The sequence below is a fragment of the Gavia stellata genome, chromosome 4 (assembly GCF_030936135.1).
Source record: "Gavia stellata isolate bGavSte3 chromosome 4, bGavSte3.hap2, whole genome shotgun sequence".
Taxonomy (NCBI): Eukaryota; Metazoa; Chordata; class Aves; order Gaviiformes; family Gaviidae; genus Gavia; species Gavia stellata.
In genome coordinates this window covers 45,006,062-45,029,641 of record NC_082597.1, presented here as the reverse complement: position 1 = coordinate 45,029,641, position 23,580 = coordinate 45,006,062, and the positions used below count along the sequence as shown (strand labels likewise).

Genomic DNA, 23,580 nt, shown 5'->3' with positions numbered 1-23,580 from the left:
CTCAGTAGAACAAATGAAAAGATGTGATCTGAAGCCGGAGCAAATCAAAGAGGTTTGCTCTGAGGGTCACAGTGAGGAGCAGTGACACCCAGTGGCACAGCATCTCTTGCACTTGATGATTGTGTTCAATGAGACAATTTCAAGACAACTATGCTATTGGGTTACAGATACAAAGAGGATTACAATTACTCTAGCATGGAGAATCAGATTTCCATTCCTCAAGAATGACTAAAATTCCCCCAACTTTTTCTGTCCACAGATGGTACTGATTTGAACAAACCATTGCATGCTTCCTAGAGTAATCATGCAGCTTGTTTAAATTTTCGAAACATGACTCAACTATGATGAAGTGATCACTGTTCACACTAAAAACAATTAAAGTCAAAAATTGCACCTTTGTCAATTATTCTTTCAGATTAAATTGGAACTGTAACAAAGACTTATGTGTCTGCTCTTATACACTGCTGCTTTGATACCTGCCTAACAGGAATTTTATTATTCTTCCTGGTTTCCAGAAAGGTGCACTTAAAGAAAAGGCATGAAAAAGGCTGTGTGGTGGTGTAGGACACTAATTGTCTAGGACTGTGCTCTGATTAGCTAGTTGGCATTCTAGTGCTAATCCCATATTTAAATTTCCCAGGAATCATGGGTAGCACCCCTTAAGTCTCATCATCATATATCTGACAGTCTTTCCCTATTGAATTATATCGCATTTGCTATAATTCAGCTAGCTCTGGGAGCAGGAAATTTTTCAAACTCTGAAATTTTTGGTGCAATGTACGCTAATGTTTTCCATTTAATAGCTTTTAATTCAGCTTCTGAAAGCCAGCCAGGGAGCTGGCAGAGAGGCTGGCCGCGAAATACTGGTGAATTCAGTTTCTGGACTGGAGGAGGAATGAAGTATTTTCAGGTTCATCCACCATTGTTCACATGATGGCCAAACTCCAATAAAAAGTGCCTGAGGCCAGATCCACATGGGACTTTAAGCTCCTAAAACCTATTTACGTGCCTGAACTCCCACTGAAGTTGACAGGAAGCTAAGCACCTAAATAGAAGTTACTCTCACAGATCTTGGCCCCGGTTCCCTATGCTTGTCTGGCTGCAATGCTAATCAGCCCTTCCAAAGCTGGTGGACTGCTCTGAGATTAAGTTTTTATTTGAGAACCTAAATGAAAGGAGATTCCTGGTAGAAAAAGCACCAGGACTGTGCAAAGACTCAGATCAAATTGAACTGGGCCAGTGGAACTGGTTTAAAACAGAAATACTCAGTAGAAAAATCTGACAATGCAAAGATAACCTAAGGGCAGCAAAGGACACACAAAAAAATCTACTGAGAAAAGAGAGAAGTTACGGCTTTCTGTAAAGACTTCTGTGGAAAGCAATGACTACAGCTGCACAGGCTGGGAACAGAAGACGGTAATATGATATGGCATAGTTCCTAACGAAGTTAATAAAAAAAAGTCTGCCTACAGAACAGCTGCTTGTAGCTGGAGTTCGGATTAAAAGAACAGCGGCAGCCTAGAAGTCAGTTGGGTGGTATTAAGAGCATCAATAGGAGGAAAGTGAAGAACAAAGTAGAACAGATAGCAGTGGGCACACAACAAAAGAGTCTTCAGAAAATAGCGGTATCTGAAAAGAAAATTAATATTCTGTATTGAATATCTCTATTAATTTTTGAAAGCTTAGTTACCCAAAGGAGTTTCCTGGGTTAAGCTGATATCCCTAATCATACTAAATAGTACTCCAGTATAGACTGCTAATTTCAGGGGGACTCATCATGGTATAAAGTCCTGCTCAGTATGAACAAGGATGTCACAAATAGGTCCCAAATGATTTTACTAACATAAAAATATAAAAAACTGTAGACTATTTTTCCCATGACTTGGGACTGATACTATCAGGCATGCTTTAAAGGAAATTGCACAGTTGAGAACACATCTTAAAAAATCCTCTTTGGACCGTGTCTCTTAGTCCTTAGCACATTGGAAAATTCAATCTCTAACTATGGGATCTAAGCACTGAAAAATCAAATCCTACAAATCTAAGGAGAAATGCACACCTTGAAGCTAAGCTTAGAAAAGTAGTGAAAAGCTGCTAGTATTCCAGTCTGAAATTAAATAAGAATGCTCAGCTATCCAATAAACCGGACCACTGTCTACTTTTCAGCAAACAATTTATTTGACCTGTAAAGGCTTTCAATGTCAGCTTTGCATGTATATATCACCACCTTTTCTTATATATTAATCTAGAGTTGACCTCGTCCTTAAGAAAAATTTATTTCATCCTACACTATATGATTCTTCTATTTATATCTACCTGCTTATAAAAATAACATCAATGCAATTTCATTGGCAGCAACGAAGTGATCATTGCATTTGCCTAGTGAAGTTTGCCATAAACATAAAAGCATTAACTTACCAACTAATCAGAAAATCTAAAAAAAAAAATCCACATTACATTCAGAAAATCCAAATCTGGTAAAAAAAATCAGTTTCAGTCATCTCGGAAAGAAGTGTTTCAATGATTCTTAGTCATGATTCACTCCGCAATTTTTGGATACTTTTACTTTAACACAGTTTGGAAACGTGAACTTGCAGCATTGACTGAACACATGAAACACACTGCTCTTATCTGTAGTAGTGACAGGGGACACCGAAGCTCGTCCATTTCCAATGCTGTGGCTCTGCAGTAGGTTGATTCCTCTGGATAACCAGGCCAACACACTGCACTGCATGCTGCACTGCACATCATGCTTGGGGCCCTAAGGACCGCATTAGGGTACAGACTTAAATATTTCTTCCAGTGCATTACGATCATCTGTAGTTCTCTTCACAAGTTAATGAGGAAGTTCATGCAACTCCAACTCAGAGCTGCCATGAGCTGCCACGAAGAGGATTTATGGTGAAGGAAACAGAGCATTTCCTTGGATATGAAAAAAGCTTTAAGCCCATGCTATGTTTTGTGCTCCTCACAGGCATGGATAAAAAAAAGGCCCACATTTTCCAATGGGCACCTCCATCCTGGAGGTACAAACCCAGAATCTTTAACGGTTCCCCTGTGCAGAGAGTAAAGACATTTTGTGGACAAGTAACAACAGATGATGTTAACTTGCCACCTCTACACCAAAAGACCAAAGAAACTTTCCCATTACCAATCCTTTCAGGCACTACTCTCCTTCATGGACAATGCATACTTCTGTGTATAGCTAGCTACAAGTTAGTATTGGCCAGCAAAATTAAGCCCAGATTAAATCAAAAAATGTTTCCTGGACAAATTCCTAGCCATATTTCTTTTAAACGTAAGTTATGAATGAATCTCTGTTTGGTAGAAAACAAATGGCAAGGCTTGTCACCACAGTACAATGGGGGCCTCAACCTGTTCCAAGACTCTGTGTTCAGTTATAATATTAAGTAGGACTAGCAGCAACGAGGGAAAAATTACTCTGCATGTCTTAATACTATAATCAGTATGAATAATATTTTCAGAGAAGAATAAAAAGTCTATGAAGAAAAATCTAACGTAAAAAATTGAAAGGAGCAGCAGCAGCTTTCTTTTTATTATTCATGCTTTGACGCCCGCAAGTGGCTTTTTAATTATTTTATTTTTATTCTTAACTCAATGGCTATTACACTTGTTCCAGACTTGTGAGTTAACTGAATCTTCACACCTTTACTCTGCCTTTTGGAGGTTTCCTACCATTTTACAGCTCTTTCTCCCTTCTAAAAGTTCACTCAACCTTAACAAAATCTCATTTTAATACGTGCATTTACTTGAAAATAATCCAAGGATAGGTATTCAGCTATAAAATCCTAAACTCATTTATGCATGTGTACTTGCTATTTTATCTTTCATACCCTGTACAATATATTTAAACACAAAGTAATATTACCACTACAAACTCAACAATTTTTATAACATACTGCAGCCCTGCAGAAGTGGTTTACCATGACAATGGGGCTAGATTAGACACAAAACACTACTGATCTCATAAATTTAATCTTCATGAGTCATGTTTAATTGTAATATGAACAAATTTACCTCAAAAAAACCCAGCAAATAATCTTGCTAAGAATGTAAAGGTCAAACACTATGCAGTGAGACACTGAGCAAATTCGATTTCACTTTATGTCAGAAATAAATGCATTGTCAGTGACTCAGTGCTGGCTACGTATTCTGTGACTAATCTTAGACGACCATAAATAAGAAGCTGACAACAGCTATAAAACTGTTTCCATTCCCAACCATGAATCTCCAATTCCTAGTACCCAGTCACCACAAAACAATTCATGCAAACACACAGTTAAGGAAATGTCCTAATAATAACTAGTTTGTTGTAAATATGACTAAGCAACAGTGTGTAAGCCAATGCTAGAACAGCAAAAAAGGGTCTGTGCAGTGTATGTGGCAAAAAATAAGTGTATTTTAGTATAAATCCATCACACAGGAAAACTTCCAGTGATAAGACACAAAAGCCACATGTCATTACAAAATAAAGTCACAAAATAAAGTCTGGGTTTTTTTCTGCTGCTAGTACAACTCTATGTAACATAGACCACAACAGACTAGCAGTCTGTCTCTCAAGCCCAGGCTTAATACCACATCCACAGCTTCTCCAGGCTTTCCTCAAGCACTAATTAATAGCCAATCCCAAATATCTCAGAAATCCCAACAATTAACTTTCCCAGGTGGTAGGCTTCTTTAACACTACTAGAAGCCTTTCCCCCATCCTCCAAGTAGTGAGGTACCTAGGAAGCCTCCAGGTCCCTCCCCTCTGTACCAGAGGGTAACATGCCTCCTGTAAGACTATCTCCAAAACCTTTGGGTTTTGGATGAGTCCAGTTTTAACTGTGCATCGGCCCACCTGTCTGCACACCCATCCCCAGTTTCAGTTTTACTCGAGCTCCTAGTCAGGGCTGGCTGTTCAGCAATCCTGATTTAAAAGAAAGGGTGGAGAATTACGACTGCAGTTGAGAAGTGTAATTAGGTGCACACTTGGCACGCATCCACGTTCAGCATAGCAGATAACCTCACTACAGTATTTCCAGCCAATGCTGTAAGATACGAGTATGCTCATCTCTAATATTTAAACAATGCTTCATTCAGAAGTGGATTTTGAACCCTGCTGATGGACAGAAGTTTCTGAGCAAACAAGAGGGCTGATGACCCAGGCAGAATTCTTAAATCGCCAAAGAGCCGGACCGGAGGGGACCAACATGCAGTAATTCTTCCTGTAATTCAGTGGGAAGGTGAAGTCTTGTTCTGGATCCTACTTGCTGAACATCATTTTTTATTGTTATACTGAACTATCACTGAGGAAGAAAAAAACAAGAGAAACAGTCCCAAGAGTAGAAATCACCCCTAACTGTGGAAGAGAACAGAAACAGGCATTTACTTCCTGGATTGGGCATTGGGCTCCTCTCCAGTTCCAGTTTAGAAGCAAGGCGCACAGCTATTTACACAGAAGCAACACTGTATTTTGCACAGAATTTCATCTCCGAGTGCATAAAGACGTTTCAGGTGCCAGATGGAAGCACTGCCAAGATTAGGTGAAGTGTGTGTGGAGAGAGAAAGGAAGATAGATTTTGGGTGACAATTTTTGACTCCAATGCCAAAAATACTGCCTACTTTCTTCTTTGGATTTAGCTCACAATTTTCTTTGTCGTTAAAAAATCCTATTCATCAAGAGTTATGACAAACGTCTGCTTGAAGAAGCAGATGATTCTTCAATGCTTCTTAGTTGCACAAATTCTGAACAGCTTTATTGTTCTCAACACAGAAAAAGGTACTCTCTCTGTGCTTTTTTAAATGGTAATTAATTCCATTCTCATTACCAAGTGTATTCTAAAACAGGAGAAAGAGGAAGCCCTATTTCTCCTGATCCACTATTAGCATGAAATTTAAACAGCAGAAGGATTTAGCTGCCTGAATTGAAGCAGGTATTTCAGGCCTGCTTGTTTCGTAGTCATCATTTAAACCAAACCAAAGAATTAACTTGAATAATTTACCTTTTTCTGGAAGCGTGCTGGCATTGCATATCTGTTCTTCACCATCACCAGCAGATGTTGCAGCTTTTATTTTAAATTGATAAGTAATATTGGAAAGCAGATTTCTAAAAGTATGCAATGTATCATAAGATGAAAAATTTGTAGAATTTCCTTCAACTGTTATGATGTAATGAGTAATTACACCGTTGGATGAAGCAGGATGGTTCCACTGCACTAGGATTGATTGCCAACTTGTTGCAATACAATGGACATTCTGGACAGCACCTGGTACTTAAAAGATACACATGCACCAAACATTAACATTCCCACACAATTAAAATGGTAATCACAGAACAATAGAGTCAGAGAAGCAGACCCAGCCTTCGTAGCAAGGGTTAAACATTCCAGTGGCAGTGATACTGTAAAAGAAACATTGAGAGAACAAAAATATGTCTTTGTCCTCATTAGATGGTTCATTTCCAACTACTTTGAACATAACTGATGCTAGTACTTGAAACAGAAGAGGCCATCTATCTGGCTTTTTCATAGCTGTGTGCTCCAATTTTATTTTCACATCTGCTTGTATTTGCCCCATGTTTTTTTAATCAAACTGTAGTAAAAGATACACAGTAGCGTGAAACCCATATACATACTCCACGACAGTATCAACAGCAGAAGTTCCTTATTTACGTTATCTTTGTTTCTTTTCGGCACTGTATCTCTGTCCTTTCAGCAGAGGCACCGACCTACAGAAGTCATTGGGCAGGTTTCAGAGCTGTCATATCAATGCTATTACCTTACTGTTCCCCATCTCTTGCTGGTTCCAGCAGGCTAAATTTTTTTAAATGCTCATAAAAATCTAATAAAAGGTAGCAAACATCATGCTCATGCTGAAGATAGAGCAATTATCTGTGAACAATTGGTTAAATAGAAAAATCAATTAAAGTATCTCAGAAAGGGCTAAAGTGATGGCTATACCAGCTAAGAGAAAATGAATACACAGTGAGGGGTGCCGCAACCTACTTCCTCTGTTGAAACATGTCCAGGAATCCATAAAATAGTGAAAAGACCGTCAGTGAGGTACCAGAAATAGAGGGAAATATGTTCACTATCACTGCACAGAGGTAAATGAATCTCTTTAAAATTATTAATTTTCTTTTCACAGTTCAAAGAAAAGCCTTTTTTTAAAGCATCTGCAGAAGAAAGATCAACTGGAACTTTTAATAAAGACTAGAGACAGAATCCTTAGATAAACTCAATGAAGAACTGATCCAGCAATTGCCCAAAATCCAGGTTGGAAGGAAAGGAAACAAGGCTGAAACTAGCTGAGCACAAAATCTGAGAAAAAGCTGTAAAACGACTAGACCACATTCCTGTGGGCAATGTCTCTCCAGCACTTCTGAAGAAAGTACCATGAGTATGGAATGTCAGTGATGAAATGAGACAACTGAGGGATGACCATGGCTCTTGGGCAGGACAACCTCCAGCTGCAGGGATCCAACAGCCAACATGAACCAGTCCAGTGACGGTCCAGATTTCTCATGGTGTTGTAACTGCTGGGTACAATAAACAGCATATTTTTTCCCAGAACCCCTGTTTTATCAGCTCTGGAAAGAATATTTCACTGGAAGTGTGGTCTTGAAAAACTGTAGCCACCATATGGGGTTTTTGATACCTCGTCTTCTCCCTCTGCTGTCAGTATAAAGGAACTTGGGAGTTCAGACACAGCCCCCTAACCCATACTAGTCCCCTGGCACTGACAGACCTTATAAAGTACATGAGCATGGGGATTGCTCTGACCTGGCAAAGGAGCTACAGTTTTGCACAAAGGCCTGCTTCACAAACCCGCAGAGCTCCTGGACACTCTTTAGTGAATGTTGACTATTCACTTTCACATGATACAATTTTTCATTCTGAAACAACCTGCAACTTCAAAAGACATGTAGAAGGCACAAAACAAAATTGTACATAATTAATTAATTAAGCCAGCTATATTGCATAGTCCTCCCCAGTTGTCAGGAAGAATAAGATCTTACAAATTAGGATATTTAATTAGTGGCTAGCTTCCCTTCCTAAAATAAATTATAAAAAATGATAAAAATTTGTATTTGTTTAATACAATTTCCAGTTCATTTGGCAATCTTTTGTCCAGCTGCTTTTGATACTGCTAAAGTTTCAGTTTTTTTCACAGGGATCTGAATTATCGCTTTGATCTGCAAAGACTGATATCTATCTAATTTTCCTCCCTTTATCTATGATGCTATTAAAAGATTTATAGTAGCCATATAAGCCTCTCATTTCAGATGAGAACATTTCTAATTCTACACTTCCGACATCAAACTTCAAACCCAGCCTATCCGGTACAATAGGAATGTGAATTGCCATTACACAGGCAGAAGACAATGAGACAGTGTTATGTTACATTTTCTTTGGAGAGAAGAGGAAGACTGTTGTTCAGCCATACAAGGAAAATACACATAAACAGAACTGCAGCTTAGAAAAAGTCATGTCTAACCTGATTCCATCGTTGTAAACTGGACAGCATGACTGAACTGATTGCCATTCCCAAGCTTGGTAAATGCAGAGACACTGATAAAATAGGGGCTGAATGGTTCTAATCCAACAATGTTTGCTTCATGGTTTGAACCTGAAATATTCTTAAGGAAGGAAAAATTAGTATGCAATTAATCTGTGTAAACATTGTGGACCTCACCTTGAACCCACTGAAATGAAGAGATTTAGAGCCATAGTCTTGCCTCTTCTACTCTGAGTAGCTTTCAGTGAAAGTAGTCCCTGAGCTCAATGAAAAAGAATGCAGGGTCAAATTCTTCCTTTCTTTTCTCTTCTCCTGCTTTCACTGTGGTTTGTGAGGAAGACATGCCAAAGGATGGTATCATAATTACCATAGTGTTGTTAGAACAGATTAACTCCACATATACCTTTTTTTACCAATACTGTAAACTCCTGTCACCTCCACACTGCCACATCAATCCCCTCTCACCTTCTACTTCCTTACTACACTTCTGCAGTGGAAGAGGTCATGGGTCACAGCTTCTCATTCCTTTTACTTTACCTGAGCCAGACACACAGACTGATGAAGAGCTTCAAAAAAATCTAAAAAACACAGTTCAGTTCCTGATAGCTGTTTTTCGCAGAGCATGCAAAGCATATTTTGTGCAAATGTTGAGGACTATAATAGCAACAGGGAAAGAGCTGAATTTCAGCAAGAAAACCTGGTGAAGATTTTGTGGGATCCAAGTTATCTGAGAATTATGGTGCCTAACTACAATATTTCTATAAAAATTGCTCTGCCTGTCTTGCTGCCACAACTTAAATCTCATTTCTTGCCCATATAACATTATAAAACATGAAGAAATGTCGGGCATAGCAGACGCATTCAAGCACTCCGGCCAGTATCTTTAGTCTAACTGAGTTTGAGTCTGCCTCAGATGTACAGTGGGGAATGATCTTTGGTGGCCTCCATGAGCACCAAAAGAATGTGTTTCCAAAGGCAGCTGGCTGTAGAAAACACTATTCCTCTTCCGTATGCACACTGTGCTCCCCATCTTCCAAGGATCATGGAAGAAACTGGGGTGATGCCAGGACTTCATTCCACAGTGGGGAGTAACAACAGACTGCATAAGGGGTATCACAGTAGGCCATCTCATGGGGACTGAATTCTGCAATGCATACACTTAACAACAGCACAAGCACTTTCCTTGCATGCTAAGTCTCTGCAATAAGGACTGTACTGCTGAGGGAGTTGGGGTAATTAAGATCCTCACAGTCCCACACCTTACACTGCATGTCTTAAACTCATAGCTCTCTGCAGCCATGCCTTTTTCCCTCCAGCTTTTACAAGTGTCTTGGGTGAACAGAACTCGCTGCATAGTTTCTAAGCCTGAGATGCAAACCTGGCCTCAGCTTGCTGCCCTTACCGTTCATGGTGCGTTTCTTGATGTCATCCAAGCAACCAGATTAAAGCAGATATAAATGTCTTGATCAGTTTCTGTATTTAATTTTATAGCATCTATTTAAGTTAAAATTTATTCAGTTATTCTTATTCTGTAAAAATAAAAAATGCAAACCTTCTTTCTTTCTTTTTGAATCTTGAAAGTCCACAGATACTAAACAAGTAGCCACAAACCAAGTCACTTCTGTCATTTTCTAACATCAAATTTACACTGAAATATGAACTAAAGATTAATAAAGCTTATCATTAATGAATTATTAGAAGCTTAAAGCAAATTAAGACCTAACAATTTTTTTTCTATCTGATTTTAAAAATGGAATTGCAGGCATGTGGGAAGGGAAAGTAAACTGTCCTAACAGGAATTTAGAGGACCTTCATAATTCTAGGAGCATAACAGACATTTAAAATATTTGTCATACATTTTGTTCCTAAATCATGAAAAAATTATTTTAAAAAATTAAATACTGTTAATTATAAACATACCTGATAAAATAGTTCTCCAGTGTTGTTTTGATAAATCTTAAAATTATATCTCATAACAACACCGTTTGGCTGGGGACTTGGATCCCATTTTAGCCACACAGAATCTGCAGTGTAGTTGGTAATGGTCAAGTTCTGGGGTGGAGCTAATGGCACTGCAAAAGAGAAATGCTGTTGAGTTCCAAATTACAAATAACCCAGCCAAAACCGAACACTTTGGAGAAGGAGGATAATGTATGTATGCTTGTTATCATTTGTATTTGAACTCATCAAAACTGTACTTTATTGCTATTTAAATAGTTTTCTTTCTTTTTGGCATGAAGCAAATTCAGTTAATTGGGAATACATGTTTAGTCAGCAAGGGATCTTCTCAGACATCTAAGAAATCTATTCATCGCTTAAACATCCCCATTGTCAATACTAAGGCATTTAACAAAAGTCATATTACATACATTGTTGGAATGTGATATACTTCGCTTTCTACATCTTACATTGAGTACAACCCAATATATATTTACAAGATACGTCATTTACCATTCAGGTGAAAGGAGGTCCATGTAAAGGACACCTGTAAGAATGTATCAGAAATATTTCTGTGTTTTATCATTTTTCAATTACATGGGGGGATGAAGAGAAAGGGACTGTTGCTTGCTTTAAAACCCCTGACACTTGGAAAACTGTGACACATTCCAAAGGCAAAAGACATTTCTCCTCGAAGTTATTTTTATAATCCTATGCAAAATGTGACCTCCTCTTGCACACTGTGGTGGAAGAAGGAGAACTCAGAAAAGACTTCCCTTGTAGTGTTTCCTTCTTCTGAAAGCTCTTCGTGCACAGACCAATGGAAAATGAATCCTTCATCTCAACTCTCTCTGGGTCTGATGTTCAGCTCTACGATGGATGCAATAACATAGGGCCAAAATTTCAAGTTAGTTACAATTGAATTTGCTCACCTGACTCATCTGTGTAGAACTGAAGCATGGCAGATGGACCAGGTCCTTTTATTGTTCTTGCAGCTGCATAAATACTGTATAATGTGAATGGTAGAAGGTCATCCAAGACGATAAAATTATTGGTGGTAGAGAATGAGTTATTCCTTTCTGGCCCAAATAAATTTAAATCATAACTTATTATAATACCACTTGGCTTAACAGGAGGGTCCCATGAAAGCATAACTGAGGTAGTTGAGACACTTGAAAATGTTTTGATTATAGGTGCTGATTCTGGGACTACATGGAGAAAAAAGAAAGAGAAAAACAAGGATAACCTCAGAAAAATATGAGTTACAAAGAAAAATGTCTTTTAGCTATCAGGTAAAGTTGTGCTCTGAGTGGAAAATTCTATTTCATGGTCTCAGCACAGAAATGTGTAGCAGTTGTTTGTGTCATTGTATACCAAAAAAGCTTTAAGTAACATGAGAAAGCTATTTGTTTGGGTTTTTTTTTTACATTTCTGAGGAATGAATAAAATATACTTATCTTACCATCTTCATCAGTTCTTATATGCAGACTTAGAGCATGTGGCTCAGAAGATCCTTTATCAGTGGCTGGTGTAATTTTCAGAATGTAATCAGTATATTTCTCGAGATTATCAAAAATGATGCTTGTGTTGCAAGTAACAAAAGACAGTATCTTATTGGTTCCCAGTTGCAATAAACTTAGAGAAACATGAAAGAAGACTAAGCCATTTGGCTGGGATGGTGGAAGCCAGCTTACATTTACAGAAGATGAGGAAATGTTTTGATAGACCAGATTTTCAACAGAACCATCTGGGACTATGAGAGATAATAAGCAAAAAATAAATGTATGGATTATGGTAATAAAGCATCCAAAACCAACACAAAGATAAATGCCCAAGGTATGATTAGTATGTAAATCTCATTTGTAATATTTTGTACAACTTTTTAAAATAGTTTATGTTTCATTATTAAAAGCAAAATATTTTGAAAGCATATATGAATAATCATCTATGTCAAATTTTTTTAAGACAATATTTTTATCACTCATACCCAAAGAGGAAGCTTGTGAACTACGTTCTTAGTATTACAAAGCAAAGACTCAGATCAAAATGTCTTGCAAAGAAAAATACTGCAGTGTTGAAAACAGTACTTACTGGATTTTTTTTTTAACTTTGCCATCATAACAGTAAAATAATTTTGAAGTTAGAGAATATTTACTAAATGGAAGCATTGTTATGCATTGAGCATTAAAAAGTTATTAACTTACTATCCTGATCTGTATACACGTCTATTATTTCACTGGTTTTGTTTCCATCTCCAAAAGCTGTGCTTGCAGTTAACCATAGAGTATAATGGCTGTATTTTGCCAAGTCATCCAGAACCGCAGACTGGGACATACTGACATCGCTGTCATTACCATAACTCGTGAAATTCTAAAGGGAAAAAAAGTGTTGTCATTGAAAATGTTATTTATTCATTGATTTCTCTTTCTAATCTCCCATTTAGCCATCACCACAACCAACAGATATGATTCACTACAGTGTTCAGGAAACACAAACCTAGACTTTGACTCCTAATGAGTCCTAATTTTTACTGAAATACTCAAGTAATTTATTGTTTGGTGTCTATTGTTACTCCTTCTAAGTACTACAGAGTACCTAATTGACTCTTCCTGTTGTTTGTAGTTGTTGAATGCCAATCCTCCTTTTTTAAAACTCATTAAATCTGTAACATTGCAATGTGTTTATCCATATTGCATCAACAAAACAACAAAAAAGTATCATCTGCTAATTGTTCATAGATTACATGATCACACATGTGATTGCCTTGCCTGATCTGCATGAAGCAAATCAAAGGACTTCTCTCACTTTATTCCATTTTTATGAGAGTAGATCTTACAGAAAATTGTCTGATTTTGAATTTAAAACTTCCAGTGGCAGAGATCTCACCGCAACACTTGATAAACTGTTCCTTTTGTTAGTTGTCCTTTCTGTTAAAAACATGCCATCATTTCTAATGCAAACATCCATACCCAGTGGATTGTGTTAAACTGAAGGAACAGACAGAATTTCTTTTCCTTGTGCAGTTACTTGCTAACAAAAGGATTGCACCAGAACCAAGTCCCACTTTCTTATGAACTATATAAAGAATTCCACTAAAAGTGTGACTGTTGCAATAGGTTAGTGCTCTAGATCAGCCCCTCTGAGGAGGCTATTCCTGTTTGGAATGAACCATTTTGGAAACTGAGAAGAAAAGAAAAAAATCAGATTATTTATGTAAGGTCTGCTATACCACATAACTGAATGTGCCAAATCACCCACTGCTTTACGGGAACCTGACTTAGATGATCCAAAGCAGTTTGGTTCATGATTTGGAAACTGTTGAGGGGTCATGTACCCCATAAGCATATTCAGCTTTGGCATTGGGTAGGAAGTCAAAGCTTTGCTCCTGATTTGAAGAGTCAGTATCATTCCTCCCCAGCAGCCACATTACCCTGTTGAGCAGATGGCATGGGCAGCACTTCTCAGCATGAAAGAAGTCCTCCTAATTTTTCACATAGCAACATTTTCATGGTGAGCTGGGTTTTGCCCAACCCCCTGATGAACTGCCTAGTACACGTTGCACTTATTTGGCCTGCCCACTATTTTCAGGGTTACATCTTATTCGCACTCTCCATTTCCTTAAAATTAAAGCTGGCTTTAAATTAAATGATTTCCTAAAAAAGAGAGGCTGAGAGAGCAGACTTACTAAAACAGGAAGAAAGTGACTGTAATGTTTGCATGTCTAAATTCAGAAATACCACATATAAACACAGGCATACTAAAACTGCATACTAAAAAGTGGGTTATACTTCTCTTGAGGAAAGTTCCTACTGAAGAAGTCACTGTTATCTGCTCTACCAAACAGTTGAGTCAGTACTGTGCAAATTGATAGTTCAGTATGCAATCTTGATGTCTGTCACCAATATGTATCAATTTAAATACCTAACATAACCACCAGTTTTTTTGTACAGGCAAAATGATTTTATTTCTGCAGAAAACAATAGGCAACACTCTCATTCATTTCCCTGAGATTTTTATACCAATATCTGAAGACATAGTTTTGCCTACAGTCATGAATGCTTATGTAATGTAAATAAGTAAACAGTTTGTTTAGCGATGAAATTGTAAGCTTTTGTTTTGACTGCAGAACAGAAGCTGCATCAGTCAAAATTCTAAGAAATTCCACCTTAATATATGACTTTTTTCCAAACATAGATGGACACTCACACTATCTTCATGTAACTAACTGAAAAAGGCTGGGAAGAGCTCTGCTTTACACTTGGGTAGGGCAAGATACAGGAAACAGAGGATCAAATTCTAAGGTATTTAATTAAACTTTCTGATGCTCAAGCACAGTATGACAGAAAATACCTTCTGACCCAGAAGCATCATTCTACTACTCTCCTGTTGGGATTATTATTAGATATTGTAATTATTAATAATTAGTAATTGATAATAATATCTAATAAGAAGATAAAAAAAAGGACCTTAAATAATTCTCTGAGTTGTCAAGGTAAAAATGTCAAAGGTACCACATCAAGTTTTGATTCTAGATTTAATGGGAGTTTATTGGTATGAACAGCTGAAAATCCAACTCTTAGTTTAAAAAGCATACCTTTACAATTTAGTCAGCTGTCTGGCAGTTAAGGACTCAGTGAATCAATGTGAATGCTGTAACAACAGACTTTTTGGTGGTTCAACAAAAACTGTTTTAAGAGGTAGCCCCCTTACTATGAGGAGCCCAAGGACTGGGGACTACCTCAAACTTCTGATATGACAAAATATTAGAAAAGAATGAACACATAATTAAGAGTAAGGGTGAGCAGGAAGAACTGTGTGGGTACATACTGAGAAAAGATGAAACTTGCACTAATTGTACCCTGGGGATAGAACACTATAGGAAGTTTTACAATTAACTGTGGCTGCAGATGAAAGCAAACAGCTTAGGATCTTTGGCTACAGCTGAAGAAATTCTTCCTTCTGTCCCCTTCTTCATCCATACATGAAAGAAGTTTTGACATAGCAAAGTATCAGATTATTAAAAGCAGCTAAGTGTAAGCAATACACACAGGTCATGAAAGTGTCAGCAGAAAGTAGTATCTTCTTCACTGCAGGAAGCAGCAGAAATGTCCAATGGCATAAAGCTGTAATTAGTTGTATATGGACAACACAGTGCTGCTGTTCTTCACTGTTAACCTTTTTCGCCCATTCTGTTTCCTTCTTTAGGTTCATTGTATCGCACTGTTGTCTTGAGTTAGAGTATCACATACTTGACTCCGGCAATCAGCTGAGAGTTGTGACACTGAGGGCTAATCCAAGCCACCCCTCAAGGAGTGTAATGCACACTGTTCTAGTACCAACCTAAGTGAAGATTTTTCCTTTTTGTGTACTGTACCATTCTGAGGCCATCTTTTGAAAAATTTGCAAGGTATTTTAGGGGAGTTCCCCTTTTATCCCTATTTTGGTCATACTGGTGAAAGAAAATGTTTGATTGTTAACTTAGTATAGCACATCACTTGCATCCCTTGTCTGCATCCCAAGGGCAGACCAAGCTGAATTTCACTGTATCCAGTCATGTTCACTTAGTTTGGCTTGAAGTACAGGAGTTGGATGATTTGGGGTCTAATGTCCAGTTTCTAGAAGGGCAGTGGGCTTTTTTTCTCTGCTTAGCTCCTGGTTCCCCTGTCTGGTTTGGCAGAGCAGGACAGTTGGCATCTGTATTGAAATTTCTACACTGGAGAACTTTCTCAAGGCATACATTTATATTGGTAATTAGCACCTTTCCCACTTTCTTGCTAATCAAAACACAAGTATAGAGAGATTGAATAAAAGAGTTTATTCAAGTCAATATCTCTTATAGACCAGTATTTAGCAATGAGACAATTACTCCTATAGATTATTTGACTTCTTTCCTTGATAAGACTGAGAACGTGGGCAGTATGATTGCTTCAAGCACCATGCAAGGAACCGAGGAGCAAAACTTGCAAAGCTGCTATTACAAACAGTGAAAGCGTAAACTGTAGGAATCCACCAGTGTCACAGACAAGTGATGTGAACAAGAGGTACAGTGCCATGTCATCTGTGTAGGAAGTGCTCTTTGTCAGAATAGGTGCCATATCTTTACTGCACTGGGGCAGAGTAGTGAACATAAACCAAAAAGTAGCATTTTCACTAGACCTATGGCAGCAGAAGATGAAAGATAAAACTGAACTTGAACCTAGTCTAGTGCAAGTGATGGTTCCTTCTATTTGGCTACCAGTCATTCCTCCCCCTCTGACACTTTTTCTTTTACAGCCTGTCAGCATCCCCAGAGAAACAGCCCACTCATCTACCAAAATCCTCAAATCTAATCTCCATCACTAAATTTTTCCTTCTGCTGTTCTGGTTCTGAATCCTAGGTCTGAACATTCCAGGCCTTCTGGCTGGACAGTCACAGTGTGATTTTTCATGTAGATCTGTAAAGCAAAGAACTATACATTATTTTTCTGCCTTATGAAGGTATGTAACTTTTTTACTTTTTAAAGAAAACTGTAAAGAAACTTTCCTTGAAGTTTCTGCATCATGTCAGGGAGTAAACTGCATCCTTTATCTGAGGTCTTTTGTTTTTTTCCCCTCTAAACAAAATGCTTTACTCTGCAACTACTGATTTCCTGGTTTTAACATATTCATAATCAGTGCTTTATATTAATTAGGTTTTAATATGCCTGAGGAGTTTGAGAACGTGTAAGGAGAAGTGAGAACTTGAGATAACAGAATAGCACTAGTTTTACTATGACTTTTATACCTATTTCAGAATATGACAGCATTGGAAGATGTTAATTTGCTTGATATTCTTCAGCCAGAATGGTTTTTCAGGCATCTAGAAGATATGCTTTAAGACTTGGACCTCTGTTATTATATCCTGACAAAGAAGCAAATGAAAGACTGGCAGAGAATGGCTGCCTACAGCAGCGTGTCTGAGAAGGTGGCGTTCCTAGAAATGTGAAAAGATCATCTACTTTTTTAATTCTCCTGTATCATCACAATTCTGTGATCTCCCAAAGTGAAAATACAGTTTGGATAAATGTAAACAGAATAGTGACCTAGACGCAGAGTATTCCAACTAAGGATTATTTCTTTCCAAATGTGTGCAATACAAAACTTACCAACAGAGCCTGCAACTAAACAGTTATACTTCTAAGTTACAGTTATAAACTGTATGTGTCACTCATACAGCTTACAACTGTCTATATATGTCATATATATATATTTTTATATATACACATATCAGGCTGGCTTTCACACATGCATTTCTCTGTTGTAAAAAGAGTAATATAAAATATCTGACAGAAACGAGCAGGGGAGAGCTGGTTTTTTCTCCTATTTGAAATCTCTCTTGCACCTACAGGAATGCCAAGGTACAGAATAGGAGTGCAATGTAGATACAGTAGTTGCCATGCCAAATAGAGAACAAAGAGGCATGTGAAGGGCAGAGTGAGTTAAGGGGAGCAGACAGATTAAGAGTGGATCATGATTTGAGAGATTAATGGTGATCTCCCATGGCCAGTAAGAGACGGATGCAACAGCAGCTGAAACCTATCTTCTGATGGCAGAGAGATGGGTTAAAATAAAAGCTGAAAGGGCGAAAATGGTAATCTCCACACCTAGAAGTGGAGCTACTGTCAACGTTTTTCTGCCATTCACCACATAATATGCCAAAGCAGCGGTAACTTCTACCCATGCCACCATCCTTTCCTTGCCCAACTACATCACACGATAATGAAACTGGACCCTCACCTTGCTGGGCCCATGCTACTGTGCTCCATCTTCCCTATCTTGCTCCTTCATTTCCAGAGTCCTGGGCCCATCCAGAGGGATTTTAGCTCTCAGTGTATCAGTTTCACCTTACTCATTCACCTCAGAGTTCCACCTTCCTAAAGGCAGGAATAGCCCAAGTCCGTAATCCTCCTCTAAAATCACTTGAGTTGTCCAAGAATTAGATAAATGTAGACACTCTTCATAAGATGGGCTAGTTCAGGTAATGCACTGGTGTAAAGGTTTCTCCAGGGATTTGTTAGGCTAAGAAAAATGCTGTTGGTATAGCAGTGTGTGCAAGCAGAGTCTGAAGGTCTGAACTGTAGCCCTTATTTTAATCTCATCAGAATGTGAATTCATGGCACGGTCCTGCTTGCATCTGAAACTATGCAGACAGAGCTGGGCAACTACATAGCTTCACAGGAAGTCAGAGAAATGCATACACTGAAGTATGTCAGCAATTATTCAGTCACAGGTATTTGTAAAATTTGTGAATTTTTTTTTTTAGTTATCCTCAAATACATGCACACCTCACACTAGACATATCTTGAGCATAAAGTTATGAGTAGAGATAATTTTTCATGCTTTAGTTTCTTCATGAATTTTTATTTTCTTTTCTTCCACATGTGTAAAGCTTGTGACCAAAAACCTGTAAAGGAAGCTTATTTCTTCTTATTATAATTCTGTGTCATAATATATTCTTAGAAAGGACAACAGAAAAACTATATATACAATTAATAAATGTGGTACATAATTAAAGATGAAAGTAGCAACAAAAAAAACCTACATGGAAATGTGCGGCTCACAAAAATATATAAATAACATTTTATTTTTCTTTTATGCTTTAACTTAGGAATCTCAATATCCTTGTTGCAATATACTAAACAGTAATTTCCTTTTGAGAGTGAAAAAATTATGAAAAAATAATGTATTCACTACTTTGACATTATCTTCTTATTTTCAGTACTGTACAAACATGCATTAAAAAGTAAAAACAGACCTATTAGAGAAATTTATTCAAATTGATAGATTAGACTAAAATAAAAAGTCTTAAGGATGTGCAATGAATGTAATGGGTCTCGTGTCTATCTATATGTTGTGCATATATATGTATTAGATGTATGTGTGTGTATATACATGTACATACAAACTTTGCAATATGGAATATTACACAAAACCTATTTGCTTTAGTGCTTAATGATATGAATGTCCAATGAGATGCACAATGCAACACATATGATTACAAGATGTGCTTCTGTCTTTATAAGTTAAAAAACTGCCTTGTGATAAAGGAAATATGAAAAAACAGTGATAACTATAAAATTTATTTAATCTTTAATGAATTATTGGAACACTTATTGAATGTAAAAGTAAGCTTACCTGTATGAATATGCCTGTATTATTTTTGAAATAAACTGAGTAATACAATATATTTCCATTAGGCTTTTGAGGAGGAGACCAGAATACCATTACTGATGTGGAAGTAAGGTTTCTGTACACAACATCTTTCGGTGGATCACTTGGTGCTGGAAAAACGTTAAGTTTTAGCATACTTAACTCAAGGTTTTGTTCATTTTAGTGCTCAAGAAACATCCACTATAGATTTGACAACATCCTATGACAAATTAAATATATTTCTGATTATGGTATAACAACTGCTTCTGGAAATGATGAAATAAAATAGTAGATGTAAATAAATTTTTAAAACGCTGTTTTTTCAGACACATCTGTATTTAGCTGCATTTGTAAACAGATAGTCTTTTCTTATAGAATTTGTCCCATACTTACTGCTTGGGCACATGGAAAATCTAATTTGCAGACATGGAAGTTGAGTTAGGCCTCTATGCTACATATATAGTTAATAGGAAAAAAAAAGGATTTATTTCAGAAAACCTAAATTAAAAGCCTTGTTTTCTCTTTGCTAATTATAAACAGAATTTATGTTCCCAACTCACGTAGGTAAACCAGATACTTAAGCTTGGAGAGTATGATAATTTCTGTTTTTTCCTCTTTCCTCAGCCTATTAAAAGTGCAGGAAGGACTCTGTAAGTCTTCTTCAATTAGCCACTCCTCCTACCCTGTAAAGAATAGTAGCATACGGTCCTTCTCAGTAGCACAGTGATGTAGGAGACTCAAATTCAGTTCCTTAAGTCAGCTTAAGAGAATTCAAATCCATATTTCTCGCCATCCAAGAAAGTGCTCTACACAACATGCAGTAGTGTACTGAACACAGTAAGTTACCATGTCTGTCTTGCTTTGTGCCGATCTAGTTTGTATAAAATACTAAAATATTAATGGGAGAGGGAACTCCAGAATTAGTCCCTAAAAATCCTGCCCTAAAAAGTCAGTTCATGTTTCCATAACAGCTTCAATAGCAAAGACTGGGAATACCTACAACCTGATGAGTTAGACAGTCTTTTCAGGGATGGCTTGGATAGACACGAATCCTGCCAGTGACTGTGTGTTGGGAAGTCAGTTTATCTATGCAGGATGATTCTGAAATATGCCTGCATACTACCCATTTTGGAACAGATCGTAGCAATATAATTGATGGGAAAACCAGAAATAATAAATAAACTGAATGACTTTCAAAGCACAGTATATAGTATGATAATTTATAAAAGTAATCTGCCATGTTGGAAGTATAAAATCATTAAAATAAAATAAACAAATCAGTGTACACTTAAAGATTTAACTTTCAAATTAAAACCATTTCAGACTTGTGAGAGAGACTCTAAAGAGTATTTTCCCTATCAGAAGTTGTGTCACAGCAAGATAAAGCAAAGAGCTATTAAAATATATTATAAAACTAATCTGATTTATTTCAAATTTTAAAATTAAATTATTTTAATCTTACCTGCCTTGAAGGGAAATGCAAAGTTTTGCTCAGTAAATTAACAGAAATACCCATCATAATTTTATAGAGCCATAGATATGTGTACACACAAAGACAGAGGTACACACAGACAGGTAGAATGTCTCTTCTTGACCAGTCAAATGCCACTTATACATCAGTAGCTTTATTAACTTAAATGAGGCTGACAGAAATTTAAGGCTGAATGAAATTAAAGATTCGTACCATATATAAGCTTACCTCCTTCAGAAGTTCTGAATGTTATAATATCACTTTTTTTGTTGCCATCTCCAAATCTTGTACTTGCTGTTAAGTAAGCTCTATACTCACAGTTATTTTCCAGGTCTGTGAACTGCAATGATGTTTCTGTTACATTAACACTCCTTTTTGACATTTTATTCCTAAAGAAAAGGTATTTTATTAATTATCTATACATACCATTTCTGTATGCATACAACTGTGGCATACAATATAAAATTGAAACATGCAATATTGTGGTAAATACAAATATTCTAGGCTTTAAAAAAAGGCTGGGACAACTGTGTTCTATGTTGAAAAGCTCAACTTTGTACTGTTGCATCACAATAGAGCTCTTCATTTTGCTTTTTAAAAAGATACCAAAACCCCAGAGAAATATATTTGTAAATTACATCAGCAAAGGCAATGATTATATGGAATATCAAGGAGGAGCATGTCCATCTAGTAACTGCTATCATATGGCTATGTGGTACCCTTGGGAAGGACACAGTAGGGCATAACTAAACTGTCTCCCTGGACAGGAATAGCGAAATATAAAAAGATTATAGCAGGGATCATGCCCTACTGTGACTCTGTGAAATTGGTCAGAAGGCTGAAGTTATAAATGGAATAATAGAAGATGATATGGAACAGGAATTAGCTGGTGCTGAGTTAATTCTGGTGGAATGTAGCAGGGGATCAGGCTGGAACTCTAGTCAGGTCAAAACCCGCCTAGAAAGACTATAAGATGTAACATTAATAAAACGCTGGTATTAGCAAAGGTATGAAATGATTATCAGAAAGTAAAATAAGATACAGAAATAACTAACATGAATTCAAAAAGTTTGCTATTCCTCATTAAATTAACTTAATCTTTTATGAAAAAAATAGCAGGATAAAAAGCTAGCTAATGTTCTATTCCTGCAAAGATTTCTGTATGAGTGGGTGCCCTGTGTCTTTAATGGGATTTCATACAGGGATGATAATTTGACAAGTAAAATCAAATATCTTGATCCAGGAGTCACTGTGGAGCTCTTCACAAACAAGAGAATGAGTTCTAATTCTAAAAAAAAGGGGAAGGCTGATTCAAAATTATTAGATGCACTGATTTTCATCCTTTGATAAATGAATGAATGTCCAATTAGCAAAGATCACCATCTGATACTCCTAAAATAAAGTTACATTAACAAACAATTGGAATGAGAAAATATGTGAGAATGAAAAAACTAAATTCTTCCCATCCCTTTCAGATTTTGAGTGGAATGTCTCTTGATATGGGAAATGCTCTTGGTAACAAAGAAAGTTAACAACATTTTTCCCAAACTTCTGACATTTTGAATAGTCACTAAAGAGATACAAAAGGTTGCAGCTGCAGTTTAGAATTCTATACAAAGAAAAGACATCTTTTCTTGGATCTTTGCCCAATATATTCTTAGTATGGAAAAACGTAGCTGGTTATAATTTAAGAAAGAAGAAAATCCACAGCTTAGTGCTGCAAAGATTTCTAGCCTGAGTAATTGCATTCTTATAACATCTTACTTGCCAAAAAACATTTCCACAATCAGGCATAGTTAGGAAGAACAATAAAAGCTTAGGGTGATTCAAGAAAAGTTGATTTTCTGTTTAGAAACAACTGAGATTGCAATCAAAATAATAAGAAAACACTGATCGAAGTGAGTGCAATCTTCACAGACAATGAGAAAGAAAGAACCTAGCAGAATAAGCTAAGCCAAGGAATTTTAATGAAGAACAATAATAGTAAGTTTTAAATGAGATCTTTCCAGAAACCAGACAAAAGAGGTTCCGAGAAATTGCATACTTTCACTTGACAAAGACAGGTACCATATTTTCTTAAAAATCTGTACCTCTTAGTAGATCTAGTCAGTAATTATCTCACAAAAAATTGCTGAACAGGATAATGCCAAAAGACAGTAGCTGTACGGAAGTTCAGCAATTTTCTTAATATGCCTTTAATACTCTAAAATTGCAGACTTGGGGAGTATGAGTTTGCAGACTCAAGGCACGCAGAAAGTTGCTTTGCTACCTCCAGCACCCAAACCCACCTGTCCTGTGACAAATTCCATGAAAGATAAAAATAATGAAAACATTGCAGATATTACCGTTTCTATTCTAGTAGTTGTGGATTCTTGTTCCCAATCCATTAAAGAAAGGTTACAAAATTCTCTATAACTGTTGCAATATATTTAAGATAAGGAACATTTATTTAACATCTGTATTAACCTTCCTCTTTCTGCTTT

At 36.9% G+C, this 23,580-nt stretch overlaps 1 protein-coding gene across 1 annotated transcript in view; it reads right to left on the bottom strand.

The window, feature by feature from the left end:
• Nucleotides 1-23,580, bottom strand: part of PTPRQ (protein tyrosine phosphatase receptor type Q) — a 108,704-nt gene that overhangs the window by 50,409 nt on the left and 34,715 nt on the right. The window contains exons 18-25 of the mRNA XM_059816157.1: nucleotides 21,326-21,486; nucleotides 19,612-19,757; nucleotides 12,663-12,828; nucleotides 11,921-12,211; nucleotides 11,391-11,666; nucleotides 10,441-10,592; nucleotides 8,500-8,641; nucleotides 6,006-6,275 (exon numbers count right to left, since the gene is read on the bottom strand). Of these exons, the coding sequence (XP_059672140.1) occupies nucleotides 6,006-6,275; nucleotides 8,500-8,641; nucleotides 10,441-10,592; nucleotides 11,391-11,666; nucleotides 11,921-12,211; nucleotides 12,663-12,828; nucleotides 19,612-19,757; nucleotides 21,326-21,486 (1,604 nt within the window). The remainder of the gene's footprint in view (nucleotides 1-6,005; nucleotides 6,276-8,499; nucleotides 8,642-10,440; nucleotides 10,593-11,390; nucleotides 11,667-11,920; nucleotides 12,212-12,662; nucleotides 12,829-19,611; nucleotides 19,758-21,325; nucleotides 21,487-23,580) is intronic.